This window comes from Elgaria multicarinata, chromosome 17, assembly GCF_023053635.1.
Source record: "Elgaria multicarinata webbii isolate HBS135686 ecotype San Diego chromosome 17, rElgMul1.1.pri, whole genome shotgun sequence".
Lineage (NCBI taxonomy): Eukaryota > Metazoa > Chordata > Lepidosauria > Squamata > Anguidae > Elgaria > Elgaria multicarinata.
In genome coordinates this window covers 21,358,227-21,373,758 of record NC_086187.1, presented here as the reverse complement: position 1 = coordinate 21,373,758, position 15,532 = coordinate 21,358,227, and the positions used below count along the sequence as shown (strand labels likewise).

The following is a 15,532-nucleotide window of genomic DNA, read 5'->3' as shown; positions in this document are numbered from 1 at the left end:
ATACCCTATTTCTTCGATTCTAAGACACACTCCCCCCCCCATTTCTAAAAATGGGGTGCATCTTAGAATCACGGGTGTGTCTTAGGTTTCCCCCCCCCTATTGGTGGTACTGAAATTAGTGTGCGTCTTACAATCGATGGCGTCTTACAATTGAAGAAATACGGTATGTGTCTGTTTAGATGTTTGTATGTCCAGTGGTGTTTTTTTTTTTAAATACCACCTATAATGTATTTTTAATGGTTTTTAACCTTTGTAAACCACCTGGAGAGCTTCAGCTATTGGGAGGTAGAGAAATGTAAGGCGTGACATGAAATGGAGGGTATCAGGTTGGCCGTGGCTGGGTTAACAAGTGACATCAGATTCTTGTGATCTAGGCCCACTTCCCCCCTTCAAAATATTGTGCTCCAGAGGTCTTGAGAAAATCCTCCCTGTTCTAAACGTTAATTAAAATGAGTAGAGACGAAGTATCTGACCCTACTGTCACACCAGTAGTCTCCAAACAGCAAATCTATATTTATTTCCTCTCGCCCTGAGATGTTCGTGTTCTCTCTCTGTCTCCCTCTCTCTCTCTCTCTCTCTCTGTCTTTCAGGCTTTGATATAATTAATTGTTTCACAAGCTCTTTGGAATTCCCATGTTTGGAGATGAATGGCCTGTGTGTACCATAATCCAGAAGATCCTCTTTTGGGGTCACCCATTAGGTGGCGAGGGGTGGAAGAACGGATCTGCTTTGCTTCTTCCCAGAAGCAAGTTGAGTGCTCCCCTTGTTCTGCAGCTGTGATGTCAAGCGTATGCAAAAAGCCCCCTTTTGGGCTGGCATTGAAAAGACCTCCGTTTCTCACCCTTGTTTTATTGACAAGATGGTGAGATCATTGCTCCGTCCCTCAATAAGCCGACTCTGGCTGGAAACATATCCAGTTAGCAGAGAGGTCACTGCGTAGGATGCAATGCTGAGAGGCCAAAAGAAGTGTTCAGAGTCAGATGCCCTACTAGACCTACAGCCCCTGCAATTGGGTGGTGGCAACGCAACCTATAACACTACTCCATAACGTGGGGTCAGATATCCTGGAAGCTGGATTTTATAGGTTTGGATGGCTTTCAGAGGGGGGTGGATAAATTCCTGGCAGAGCAGGCTATCAATGACTGTTAATCCCAATGGCTGTGTGCTACCTCCAGTATCAGAGGCAGTAAGCCTCTGCACACCAGTTGTTGGAGAACATGGGTGGGAGGGTGCTGTTGCACTGTATCCTGCTTGTGGGTTCTTGGTTGTCAGTTGGTCGGCCACTGTGTGAACATAGTGCTGGACTAGATGGACCCTTGGTCTGATCCAGCAAGGCTCTTTTTGTTCTTATAGGTTGAGTTACATGGTGTTCCTCCAGGATGGCACCGCATGCATGGCAAATAGAATCATAGAATCATAGAATAGTAGAGTTGGAAGGGGCCTATAAGGCCATCGACTCCAACCCCCTGCTCAGTGCAGGAATCCACCCTAAAGCATACTTGACAGATGTTTGTACAGCTGCCTCTTGAAGGACTCTAGTGTGGGAGACCCTACAACCTCCCTAGGTAACTGGTTCCATTGTTGTACTGCTCTAACAGTCAGGCAGGGCTTCCTGTAACTTGAGCCCATTATTCCGTGTCCTGCACTGAATAAGATCTGCATGGCACCATGGCAGGGAACTTCTTCAGCTCAAAGGGCGAATTCCATTTCGGAGGTGTTTGAATTTGCACGAATTTGAAGAATGAGAATAGGGAGACACTTTTCTCCCTCTCTCAAAACACTTGAAATGCTAGAACCCAATGGAGTCATCTCAGGAAGCTGATTAGTGGGAAGTTTCAGGACAGATAAAAGGAAGGACTTCTTCACATAGCGCAGAGTTAAACTATGCAGTTCGCTACACAAGATGTGGTGATGGCCACCAATTTGGATGGCATTAAAAGGGGGTTGTATAAATCCCTGGAGGAGAGGGCTATCAATGGCTACTCTGTGATACTCCCAGTAGGACCTACATGCTGCAGTTGCTGAGGGACATGGGTGGGAGGGTGCTGCTGCACTCATGTCCTGCTTGTGGGTTTCTGGTCACACAGGGGCCAACTAGCTGTCAACCAGGGACCCACAGGCAGGTGCAAAAACACTCTCCCAGCCATGTTCCCCAACAACTGGTGTACAGAAGCTTACTGCCTCTGATACTAGAGGTAGCACATAGCTATCAGGAGTAGCCATTGCTCTCCTTCTCCAATTTTAGATTATCTATCTATCTTTCTATCTTCTATCTATGATAGCATCATCTATCAGAAAACTGATACAAAATACTTTGAATAAAATACTTTGAATAAAATAGCATAACCTAACCCTAAAAAGCTAACCTTCGATTCCTCCTATTGGCTCTGATGTTTCCCAGTAGTTCAGAATAATTTAGCAGATCCAAATCACATGCTGTGAATTTGTCCCTTTACTCTTACATCTCCAGCAACCGTCCCTGAAGACTAAACCTTTCTCCCTAGAGTTGTATGGAGTCTAGTCAATTCTAAATTTCAGCATCCTTTAAATTAAGTGCAATGTTACAGCGCGTGTGATGTTGATACTGGTGAACCCCACGTGAAGTACGGCGGCATTAACAGGTCTTGACAATAAGCTGCTAGTGACTAAATAAATGAATGGCTTCCATTTACCAAATTGCCCTTGGGTAACGTGATGGCTTACGTATCCACCCAGGTCTTCCTCCCTTGTCATATAGTGAAGACGCTGTCTTCTGTGCCGCATTTTCAGTGGGATGCATGAATGTTGTAAATCTACGCTGCCTTCCCAAAAGCTCCATCAATTAATTCCTTTCTCCCTAATCCTGCTATCGCTCCTTGAGCCACTTTGTGCAAACATCCCCGGCTTCTCAGCTGTTGCTTTTGTGTCCCGCTGACTTTGTGTTGTCTATTTAAACCCCAACAGAATACCAGACCTGTATCCCGGAGCTCTATCCTGACCCTGGCAACCCTCTTTGGAATGGCCCGCTTCCATTGGCCGTCATTCCGGAGCTCTGTTGTTAATCCGCTTGAGAGCTGCGGCAAATCAATGTCTTTGGAGAAAAGTGACTCCGGTTCAAAAAAAGACATTCCATCTTGTGGGAGCTGCTGAGTTGTTTCTTTCCTTTTTGTGGTTTGTGAAGAGTTGATGTAGGAAGTGTCATCTCCACCCCCCCCCCAGTTGGTTTTACATACATGCTCTTAGGTTTTTCAAGTTTAGGCTTTGGATTAAGAGGGCAACCCATGCTAGACCCGCACAAAAGCCTATCTAGGGGGGGTTGGATAAATTCCTAGCGGAGAAGGCGATCAATGGCTGCAAGTCCTGATGGCTATGTGCTACATCCAGTAGCAGGGGCAGTAAGCCAGTTGCTGGGGAAATTGGGTGACTGCATGAAAAGGAGGGCAGGGCTCCTGCATCTTTAATAGTTGTGTAGAAAAGGGAATTTCAGAGGGTATCTTTGGTATGCATGCAGCCCTTGGTGCAATTTCCTCTTCCTCAAAGCAGTTAAATCTGCAGGAGCCCCACCCGCGTGACCAGATAGAAAAGGGGGCAGGGCTCCTACAGCTTTAACTGTTGTGATGAAGAGGTGCTGTGTGCATACAAATGGCACCTGCTGAAATTCCCTTTGCTGTACAACTGTTAAAGATACAGGAGCCCGGTCCTCCTTTTCATATAGTCACCCTAGTGGGAGGGTGCTGTTGCACCGTGTCCTGCTTGTGGGTCCCTGGCCAACAGCTGGTTGGCCACTGTGTGAACAGAGTGCTGGACTAGATGGACCCTTGGTCTGAACCAGCAGGGCTCTTCTTATGTTCTTAACATTCTGTTCCTACAGTGGCCAACCAAATGCTTCTGGGAATGCATTTCAAGAGTGCAGTATTCATTTCAATGGCTTTAAAATCAGTGCAAGCATTTACTTAGAACGGCCCACCTGGGGTGATGCTCTGCAGGAAATTGCAGTTGAATAATCAGGGGTCAACAATTCTGATCAATGTGGACTGGTCAAGCCATGGTTTATAACGAAGGACAGTATCCAATGTTAATCCTACATAGAGTAGACCCATTTAAATGTATGGGGCTGTAGTTAGGCATGCCTAATTTCAGCCCCATTCATTTTGATGAGTCTACACTAAATAGGTCTACCATTGGACTACCCTAAGGGACATCTTAGACTCCTATTTTGAGTTGAAGAGATGACAACTCACCCAAGTGTGCATGGTTTATGCCCCTTGTGAATTGGCTTCGTGAATTGGTTTCTTTTAAGGTTGGCTGTACCTGCTAATTGACTCAATGCTATCATTACAGAGCCTCCAAACACTTAGTTTTTCGTATGTGTCGAGCATGTTTAGAATACGGTGTGTGTGTGGGTGTGTGTGCATGCGTGTGGTTAATCTGCATTGAAAAATACAGGAATTCAACCAGATTTGATTACAGTTTATTTCCATCACATGTAATTTTCTACGACTCTGATTCATTCCCTCGACTGAAATGAGTACGGCCGATACGAAAGTGGTTCCGTTATTGCTGGATTTCTGTCTGTATCTTTGATTACAAAGGTCTTAATCTGTGTTTTGTTGCTGTAAATGAGAGGGATTAGTCATCTTTTGATGTTGGGTGACTCAGATTCGCCAGACACTTTCCTTCCAACTTTGCACTTGGTAAAGCGTTGCTCGACCATGCCAGAAGGAGGCTGGAAGCCTATGGCTTCAACCCGCGGTTGACCTTCTGAGCAAAGCATTCTTACGCGTTGCAGCCTGCTGTACATTTTTTCTTTGTGGAACTCCAGTAGCCTGGGATTATGTTGCAAATGTGAACGTTTCAGGCGTTGTGCCTGTTGTCAATGAGGGGTGGCCAATTTTGCCCCCGGTTGCAGTCGCTTCTTTGGAGAGCCAGGATGTGTTTTAGGGAGCTTCCACTTGTACTTCAGGTGCCGTGACGTGGTTGCCCACGTTAGGGTGAGGCCGTGGCGCATCAGGAGAGCAGGGGTCTCAACCAGGATGATCAAGGGTCTGGAAACAAAGCCCTATGAAGAGAGTCAGAAAGAACTGGGCATATTTAGCCTGGAGAAGAAAGGACTGAAATAAGATATCATAGCACTCTTCAAATACTTGAAAGGCTGTCCCACAGAGGAGGGCCAGGATCTCTTCTCAATCATCCCAGATTGCAGGACACGGAATAATGGGCTCAAGTTACAGGAAGCCAGGAACATCAGAAAAAACTTTCTGACTGTTAGAGCAGTACGACAATGGAACCAGTGACCTAGGGTGGTTGTGGCCTCTCCCACACTAGAGGCCTTCAAGAGGCAGCTGGACAACCCTCTGTCAGGGATGCTTTAGGGTGGATCCCTGCATTGAGCAGGGGGTTGGACTCGATGGCGTTGTAGGCCCCTTCCAACTCTACTGTTCTATGATTCTATGCTTTGCATGCAAGGTCACATAAGCAGATGAACTCCGCTATTGAAAGTGTATCATACAGTGGTTAGAGTGCCAGATTAGTTTTGGGAAAACCAAGGTTCAAACCCTCTCTCGGCCATGAAACTCACTGACTGACTTGGGCCAGTCACCAACTCTCAGGATAAAATGAAGGAGAGACCATGTAGACCAGCTGGAGCGCCTGGGGGAAAAAGACAGGATATAAATGTAAGTAAATATATAAAGCCCAAGACTAACAGCATCTTACAAGGAGGCTGTAGTTCAGCGGTAGGGCACCTGATTTGAATGCAGAAAGTCCCAGGTTCAATCCCAAAATCTCCAGGTAGAGCTAGGAAAGAATCTCACTTGAAACCCCGGAGAGCTGCTGCCAGTCCGTGTCAACACTACTAGGCTAGATGGACTCATAGTCTGACTCAGTATAAGGCAGCTTCCTAGGTGCCTAACCCTTATTTGCTTCCGCAAAATATTTTCTGTATAGGTTAATCATGTGAAGATTTGGGTTATAGAGAAGATCTTGCTTTTGCTCAGGAAAGAGTCTTTTGCTTTCAGGGAGAGGTAGCTCAATAGTAGGGCACATGGGTTGCATGTAGGATGTTCCAGGCTCCATCCAAAGCAGCTTAAGTCAAAGGAATCTCAGGGAGAGGGTCTGGAGAAGTTTCCGCCTGAGATCCATGGAAAGTTGCTAGCCGTGAGAATTGACAGCACTCTCCAAGGAGTCGTGCCGTTCTGTTGCTCATTTTGGATGAATGGCCATTTCTCCTAGGCGAGCACTGCACCAGTTCTCAGTTCCTACCCACCCCTGGGCCAGCCCAAGACATTTTGCAAATGCAACCCCCCTAAAAAATATATCAAGATGCATAGAGCCACAGGCCAGTCAAACGATTTTGGCTCTTGAGGCAGAAAATCCCATGAGACCCTCTTTCCCTCCCTATCAATAAACATACAGTAATCAATGATAATTTGCTATCCTTTCATGGCACCCAAAACCAGCTGCCCAAGCTGGACTCACTCCGTCCAGCAGCAAGACCGGCTCTTTGCTGCCCCCTTAGTACTTTGCCCGTCCCTTTCCCACACCGCAGCCCTGTTTTCCAGAGTCAGAAGGAGCAGGGTGGTATGTTGGTCAGGATTTTTGTTGTGACGGTTCTTTTCAGTATTATGCAGGGAATTTTGAAGAGGTTATGTTTTGACTGAGGGAGGCTCAGCCTGCCAGAAAGAAAGATATCCCTAAATACATGACCTTCAAGTCCCTTTTGGCTCCAAGAATAAGTTCAGAGCGAAATTGTTTGGCTGTTCTCTGGTGCCCTGGTCTTGTAATATTTAAAGGGTGTGTGTTGAGGGGTGCGGGCGGGCAGGGTGAGGTGGAGATGGCATATCTGCACGGCTTCCTGTTGCTTGGAACTGCTCAAAGATCGTGTCATACTGGTTTATCGTTATATAAAAGAAAGGCCTGGAGGTGTCGGAGCCTGCTGCTCCCCCCAGCTGCTCCCCCCTCACTCACTCCCAGTCGTTGGCCCCACGCTTGCCTGCCTGCTGACTCATGGGACTTACCTGAGGCCTCTGCACATGCCCATGACCTGCGGGACTTACCTGACGCCTCTGCACATGCCCACGACCTGCGGGACTTACCTGAGGCCTCTTCACATGCCCATGACCTGCTGGACTTACCTGAGGCCTCTAAACATGCCCACGACCTGCGGGACTTACCTGAGGCCTCTGCACATGCCCATGACCTGTGGGACTTACCTGAGGCCTCTTCACATGCCCATGACCTGTGGGACTTACCTGAGGCCTCTTCACATGCCCATGACCTGTGGGACTTACCTGAGGCCTCTTCACATGCCCATGACCTGTGGGACTTACCTGAGGCCTCTGCACATGCCCACGAGCTGCCCGGCCTCCTTTCTGGGCTCCTCCTACTCCCAGCTGCTCCTTCTCAGCCGCTCCCCCCTGTGTTTATATACCCTGTTGCTTAGCCTTCTTGTCGGCATAGGAAGGAAACATGCCACATGGTTTTGTGGCCCTCGGCGTCAGAAAGGTAGAATGGGAGTCTCTGTTTGCATGGGAGCAATAGACTATGGAGTTGTACAAAATGATGCAAAGTGTGGAGAAAGTGGATAGGGAGACATTCATTTCTCTCCTTGGCCTAATCTACACCAAGCAGGATATTGCACTATGAAAGCGGCATGAAAGCGGTAATTGGTCTGTGTCAACAGGCCCCAACGGTTGTCAGTGCACTTCAATACAGCTATAAAGCAGTCATGTGGCTCCTGCCTCTTATATACTGCTTTCATAGTGCATATCCTGAGGCCTTTCTCTCAGAATACTAGGATCCAATGGGGTTATCCCATTAAGCTGGTTGATGAGAGCTTCAGTACAGATAAAAGGAAGGACTTCTTCACACAGTACATTAACTACGGAATTCGCTACCACAAGACGTAGTGATGGCCACTAATTTGCATGGCTTTAAAAGGGGGTTGGACTAATTCCTGGAGGAAAAGGCTATCAATGGCTCCTAGTCTGGATGGCTCTATGTTATCTCCAGTATCAGAGGCGGTATGCCTCTGTAAACCAGTTGCTGGGGAACGTAATTGGGAAAGTGCTCATATCCCATTGTGCATGTCCCATGGTTGGCCACTGTGTGGACAGAATGCTGGACTAGATAGGCCTTTGGTCTGATCCAGCATGGTTCTTTGTATGGCCAGGAATTATGGGAGTTGCAGTCCAGCACATCTGGAAGGCAGTAAGTTGGGGAACTCTCTACTATGGCATCCTCCTGCCAAGAGACTACGTTGGTCGATTAAAATAGTTCTTGAAGAGAAAAGGGAGCATCTTTCATCGGAAGTTATCCAAGATAGCTCAACAAGCATTTATAACATGAACGGCACTCGGCCAAACACTGTTGAGATCTAGGTTCCCAGCATAGCATGACTTCCCTTCTAGGCTTGCTTGTTTTGAAATGTCCTGCTTTTTGCATCTGGGGTATTTTGGCAGGCGTTTCAGTTTGAACGTACTCGTGAAATATATATTTTTTTCAAAAGAAACAAAGAAGGCACCAGGCCTTACGATGAAAGACCCTGAAAACGCAGACGTCGAAATGTGCATTTTTTCCTGCTTGAACAAGCTGAAGAGCAGGTTGAAAACTCAAATGGGAAAGCCAAAACAAACTTTGAAGCGAAGTTTAGAGAATTTAGTGGAGCTTTGAGGTGGATTCCTGCATTGAGCAGGGGGTTGGACTCGATGGCCTTAGAGGCCCCTTCCAGCTCTACTATTTTATGATTTTATGATTCAGTATCACTGCTTCTTCTCTCACTCCCTGAAACTGGAATTGCTGATGGGGATGAAGCATTCTGCCCGATTGCTTTCTAAAAGGACTGGTCTGCCTGCAATCATGGTGCCTTTTTCAGATATACGCGTTTGCAATGTATATTTTTAAGTAAAGCAGGTATTACTTCCTGGGACTGCCTTCTGGAGCATCTGTGGACTGCTCCTCCAATCTCAGGTTTTAAGACTCAATTGAAAACTTTTCTTTTTGTTTCTAAAGCATTGGGCATTTCTCCTTGAAAACTGGGTTCTACATTTGTCCTTTCCTTTCTCCTCTTTTTTCCCCAATGTGAATTTTCACCTTTTAAAATTCTATTAAAATTTCATGTTGACATTTCTAGATTGTAAGCCATTTCAGCAGGGCGTTGTTTGATTGTACAGTGCCATGTACAGTTATGGCACTTTATAAATAGATGATGATGATAACAAAGATGCCATAAGTATTCAGTACTCTCTCTCTCTCTTTCATTGAAAGAAAACCGAACGCATTAGTGCCACCCTTAAGACTTCTCGTTGCTCAATGGAATGAAGGGCAAGTAACCCTACTATCCTAATGCAGACCTGGATGTGCAAAATGACTCTGACTTCATTCAAAACTACAGCCACGGGCCTCAATCCACCTGTTTGTGTGCTGTACACATGTGCCTATCAGAAAATTGGCATGGAAACCCCCAAACTGGTGGTCAGCAGAAAGGGACTTGGCCCTAATGGGGAGCACTTGAGGGTCGGATTTGGCACCTGGGCCTATGGTTGTGAATCATAGAATCATAGAATAGTAGAGTTGGAAGGGGCCTATAAGGCCATTGAGTCCAACCCCCTGCTCAATGCAGGAACCCACCCTAAAGCATCCCTGACAGATGGTTGTCCAGCTGCCTCTTGAAGGCCTCTAGTGTGGGAGAGCCCACCACCTCCCTAGGTAACTGGTTCCATTGTCATACTACTCTAACAGAGGAAGTTTTTCCTGCTGTCCAGCCAGAATCTGGCTTTCAGTAACTTGAGCCCGTTATTCCATGTCCTGCAATCTGGGAGGATCGAGAAGAGATCCGGGCCTCCATCTGTGTGACAACCTTTTAAGTATTTGAGCTAAAGGATCCCTGAGCTAAAGGATACTGTGACGCCACGCCCTCACATGCAAGGCTTTGATACGCACCCACCTCCCTCAGGCTAAGCACCACCACTTAAATACCTGAGGAAGGGGTAAAAAGAAAAGTATAACCTTTCCCTTATAGCAGAGGGAAAAGGTAAGGAGTTTTGGAAAAGGCTTTTCTGTGAATATAGCAGGCTGAAGCTTTAATGTAATGTGTTTATTTATGAAGCAATAGAGCAGGAGACACAGCCAAACTGACACGTGGTTTTATGGTAGCAAAATAAAGAAGATGTTTATTGTTGTTTACAGTTCTTAGTTCCTTCAAATTCTATTCAAATCCTGCCTGTTCTTAAGAATACTGGTAGTAATAAATCTAATAATAACAATCCTTAGTCCCTGTGATCTTATTTTCACTCGCTTCTCACACAACTCCTGACAGAAACCACACAGCTAAACCCATCTACTCTCCAAACCCCACCACCAACTGAACCACTCAAACCGCTCAGTTCCCCCTATATGTAGACTCCTCCCCTTTCCACAGCATCACCAGCCACACCCACTCGGTCCATCATTCCGCACTCTCTAGACATACTCAGCCAGACATAGTTAAGGGAATATATATGTGGGTAATGCCACAGATACCCTCACAAAGGCTTGTTTCCATGTGAGCAGGGTCCGTACTCTAGCTGGATCAAGATGATCTTATGTGATTGGGTGTCCAAAATCAATCTATCTGTCCTTCTTTTTTTCTATTTTTTTAACCACAGGTGGCAAAAGTGGAATATGTTAGAAAAAAGCCAAAATTAAAAGAAGTCCTGGTGAAGCTAGAAGAGCACATGGAATGCACCTGTACGTCGTCAAATTCTAATTCAGATTTTCGAGAAGAAGAAACCGGTATGTTGCGGGGTATGTTTCCTTGGGTGATGCTGAAGGGTCTGGAAGTGATGTGGGTCTTGATGTTCCCGGTGGGGCATATCAAGCGCTAAAAACCAGGAAAGTTGGCTATGTGGTGGCGGTGATGATGATAAAGGAGAAACGCTCCCATCAGAGTATTATTAGAATTTGGGGGTTGTGGGGGGTACGTGTGTGTGAGTATTTTATTTATTTATTTATTTATTCATTTAAAAATATATCCCGCCTTTCTGATGAAATGTTGAAGGAAGCTCACAGCCATGGTATCAGGATACAATAAAATACAACGTCAGTGGCAATAAACAATAAAAAAGAAGACAGAAATGGCAGATCAAATACCGTAAAATGGGCAGAGTCCAACAGGGCACTTCCGCCTCCATCAATTCTGTTCTGCCATCTGGATTCCCTTCCACAAGCAGTGGGGCCCCCAAATTATGTTGCGCAAGCAGGACCCACCGCTTAGGCAAGGGAGATATAGTGCTTCCTAGGGGAAGCCCCCAAACAAGAAGAAGCACTCATTTCCAGAAGGAGGCAGGCTGGTGGAGCTCCCTTACGAGAGCTCCGTCCACCTGCCTTCTTCTGGAAATGAGTGGTTCTCCTTGTTTTGGGTCACTCCGGAAGCACTAGATTGCAGTTGCGGAAGGGTGGGTGGGGAGCAATTGCACAACAGAATTGGAGAAACAGAAGAGAATCAGTGGGGGACAGAAGCGCTAGGAGCATGCCCTCCGATGACCCCAGTGACCAATGCAGGTTGGTAAGGGAGAAGCTGGTCCCTCAACGTTGTCCTTCCAGCCACGGAGGAGCAGAATGCGACATTCCTTTCCTCTCTTCTCCTCTGCAGCATCCTCTCTGCTCACCCTCCAAATCTTCTCCCGAGGGTTGGGGGACCTTCCACAGCAGAATTAGAGGGAGTGTTGGGGGTGGGGAGAGGGAGGAGGACTAGAAAGTCCCATGCCACCAGTAGGATCCATTCTGCTGGCACAACGACGCTATTATCTCCATCCCTCTGTCTTGAAGAGCTAAAAATGAACCGCCTTAGCGAGTGCCACAAATGATTGTGTGTGTTTTCCACCCTGTTGAGGCTTCAAGAAAGAAAATAGGTGTTTTTTAAAAAAAACACCCCCCCACACACAAATCAATAAATGCATTGCCATGGGGGGCGTGTATTTGTTTGGTTTTTTCACACCAACCCTACCCTTATGTCAACAGGAACCTGGGGGAAAAGTAAAAAAAGGAAACGAAAAAAGTTAAAACCCTCATAAAAATACTGCTGATGGCCAGGTACGAATGAAACGGCTGTTAATACCGCAAGCAATGAAAATCATCAATCATCTATTACCATTCTCCTGCTGAATCAGTGTTCGAAATCTTCATGCCTGGCTGTCTCAGGGCAGTCAAGAAATCAGACATGATTGGCTTGCATAATTCTTTTCAGGGATATTTTTTCCCTTTAAAGCTACAACCCCAATGGGATTAAATGAGCATCCCACTTTCTGGACTGGCTTTGCTTTCCCTGCTTTTTCCAATGTTTTTTTTTTGGGGGGGGGAACTAATATTTAAACGCCTGTATTCTGCCGTTCTTGCTGCTAATCTAGTAATCGCTGATTTCAAGGCATTCTGCAGTAATAGCGGAATGGATACAGATTCAAATAGCGGTGTGCCTTGCGAGTAGTTGGCTGTAAAACCGTGATATATGAAAGTCTTTCAACGTGTGCAGTGTTTCCACTCTCATTCAACCAAACTGGCAATCTCAAATTCAGGACAGACCCAAGAAAGTAGTTCTTCAAACAGGGCATTCCTGAACTATGGAATTTGCCGTGCTCACCATGGCAGCCATTTTATGACTGGGCAGCCACTTCCCCCCATGGTAGCCATTTTGTGAGAGCACTCACAACCCACTCAAAATTCCAAATGTGCCTTTCAACCCAAAGAAGGTTGTAGACCCTCGGCTTGATATATTAGAGTGGGGTTGTGAGAATAAAAGTATGGCAAATCTGCCCCTGTGTCCTAGTAATACCGAATAAAGACTGCCTTAGCGGCTCTTCAATCAGGTGTAGTTGAGAGTTGGAGCAATGGATGTTGGTGTCTCCAATGTCAGTAGGGCGGTGAATCCGTGCCGGATTTCGAGTCAGAACTCTAAAGGAGCTATCTAAAGCACAAAACACCATAGATAGCTCCTTTGGATTTCTGACTGGTTCTGAGTGAAATCTGGAGTGGATTCACCACCCCACTGATGTGGTTCCTTCAGAGGGCCCATTCAGAAGACACCTTAAACCATGGCTTTAACCATGGTGGTTAAGCCAGAAAGCCAGGCCTTGTTCAAAAGACACCTTAAACCATGGCTTTAACCATGGTAATAAGGCTTTTTGCTTTATTCACCATGGTTAAAGCCATGGTTTAAGGTGTCTTCTGATTACTCCCTGGCTTTCTGGCTTAACCACCATGGTTAAAGCCATGGTTTAAGATGTCTTCTGAATGGGGCCATAGTGACTCCTATAGTGATCGCCTCTGACAGGAGTTCATCCATAGTGCCTGGTCCTTTTCTAACTACGGAATTACAGTATGTTGTTTGTTCTTTTCTTGCAGATGTAAGGTGAAAATAAGCTAGAAAACATTTCTCTCTGGGACATGGATGTACATTGTTTGTTACATTCCTGAACCTACTGTGTATGGTGCTTTATTGACTATATACTTCGTTCATTCTCCTACGTGGGGGGAAAACTGGCTTAAAAAGAGAGAGAGAGAGAGAGAGAGAGAAAGAGACTTCACAAGAACAAAAGAGACAATGTACATTTGTTTAATACGGCATCAAAGCAAGTATTGTAGCACTCTACGAAACAATACGAAGTTTCCCTGTCCCCCCCAAAAAAGAGACTAAAAGAAAAGATGACATGAATGGAGGATACCAAAAGTACTCCAGCAACATGGCGAGAAAACACTAAGTTAAGAACAGATTTCGTCTTAGAACAGCAGTCAATGGTGCTTTTTTTCCGTTTGTTTTTGTCAAGAAATGTGCCTGCATTCTTGATGAAGATGGATGGACGCTGATGGATGGACGCTGATGGACGGACACTGATGGACAGACACTGATGGAGTTTAGGCACACACACAAAAAAGAGCAGGAATGTATCAAATGCCACAGCAGACACTTAGAAACAGTGTGATTTTTGCTTGGCGGTGTTTTAAAGTCTATAAAAAAAATCCTTCTGGGGAGCCTTAAGTGGATGTTTTTTTGTTTTGTTTTGTTTTTGGTTTTTTTTTTTTTTACACCATAAAGTTATTATTAAGCTTTCTTTTTACTCTTTGCCTAGCTTTTTATTATCTCTTTGGACTACATTTACCAATAACCCATATAGAAGACTGCTGTAGTGAGGATGAAACGGGACACAGAGACAAATATGGAATTTCTCCTAGCGGGATGCAAACTAAAGAGATGTATTAAAATAAAAATGGTATACCTATGCATAATTTTCTAAATGTTTCTTGGTTTATGTCCACCTCCATTTCGATACCCATTATTTAAAACAGTGGTTTTCAAAGTATTACCAGAGGTTTTCTCAGTAAGAACAGTAATGGTAGATGTGCTTCACTGAAAGAAAACATGTCCACCATTACTGATCAATCCCTACAGCAGGGATGAACAGAAAGTAGACCTCCACGTGTTTTGGACTTCAGTTCTCAGTGTTCCTGACCAGTGGCTGTACTGGCAGTGGCTTCTGGGAGTTGAAGTCCAAAGATCTGGAGACCTACCTTCTGTCCATCCCTGGAGGGAGGAGATCAGAAGGGGACGTTGGACACATTCTAGGACACTTTCTATTTAATGTAATGGGTCTGCAAGTAGGACCCAACCGTGAAGGCTGGGTTTTTGTGTGAGTTCGAGTGTGCCCTAGAATGTACCCAGAATCCTTTGCAAAAGTTCTATGGCTCATACACAGGGAGAGTGGTTTCCCGAGGACAGTAAGTTTGAAAGTCACTGTTTTAAAAAAAACATTACAAAAGACAACTGATGTGTATAAGCGACCGTAGGCTATATGCAAACAGAAATGATCTTTTCTTTTCTTTTAGACTAATACCAGCTGCCCACGAGTGGTAATGTGGTAGCAATTGCTATTCTCCTCCATAAATGAATCCCTTTTTGCTATTTCACACGTTTAAACTATGTGAGATGTAAAAACTCTTCTTGTTATCCGTATTGTATGATGTCACTGTGGCATGGGGGCAACCCTGCCGGAAAGCCTAAAATTCTTTATTTTTGGTATTAAAAAAATAATTATGCTTTATGTGTATTCAACAAAATAAGTGGTTTTTTTTTTTTGTAATGGTGAAGTTTGTATTTTTTAATCTAAAATTAATGGTTTTATATACCCGAGAAAGCCTGCTATGTTTTCTTGAACCAAAAAAAGAACAAAAAATGAGGAATGCATTTGATGGACATATTTTTCCAGCAGTGATAGCCCATATAATATATATATATATATATATATATATATATATATATATATATATTTGTTATAGCCGGACAGCCAAAATGACTCAAGTGTGGTCTTCTACATTTTCAAAGGAAGGGATTTTCAATTCACTGTTCAACCTGATTGCCCCATTCTGGCACTTTGAAGGCCATCTCCATGCATTGAAGACCATCTCCATGCATGCGTTGCCGTGACCTTTGTGTGTGGTTCCTTTCACCCCAGAGGAGAACAGGGACCGGCTCCAGTTCATATGGAATCCTGTGCAGGCAACGAAACCTGGAGAACCAGAGTTGGGC

The 15,532-nt window shown here is 45.1% G+C and overlaps 1 protein-coding gene across 1 annotated transcript in view; it reads left to right on the top strand.

Annotated features, from left to right (window-relative positions):
• PDGFA (platelet derived growth factor subunit A) overlaps window positions 1–15,154 on the top strand; it is a 62,264-nt gene extending 47,110 nt beyond the window's left edge. Inside the window, exons 5-6 of the mRNA XM_063143655.1 lie at window positions 10,623–10,749; window positions 13,354–15,154. Coding sequence (XP_062999725.1) covers window positions 10,623–10,749; window positions 13,354–13,364 — 138 coding nt within the window. The 3' untranslated portion in view covers window positions 13,365–15,154. The remainder of the gene's footprint in view (window positions 1–10,622; window positions 10,750–13,353) is intronic.
• Window positions 15,155–15,532: the final 378 nt, after the last annotated feature.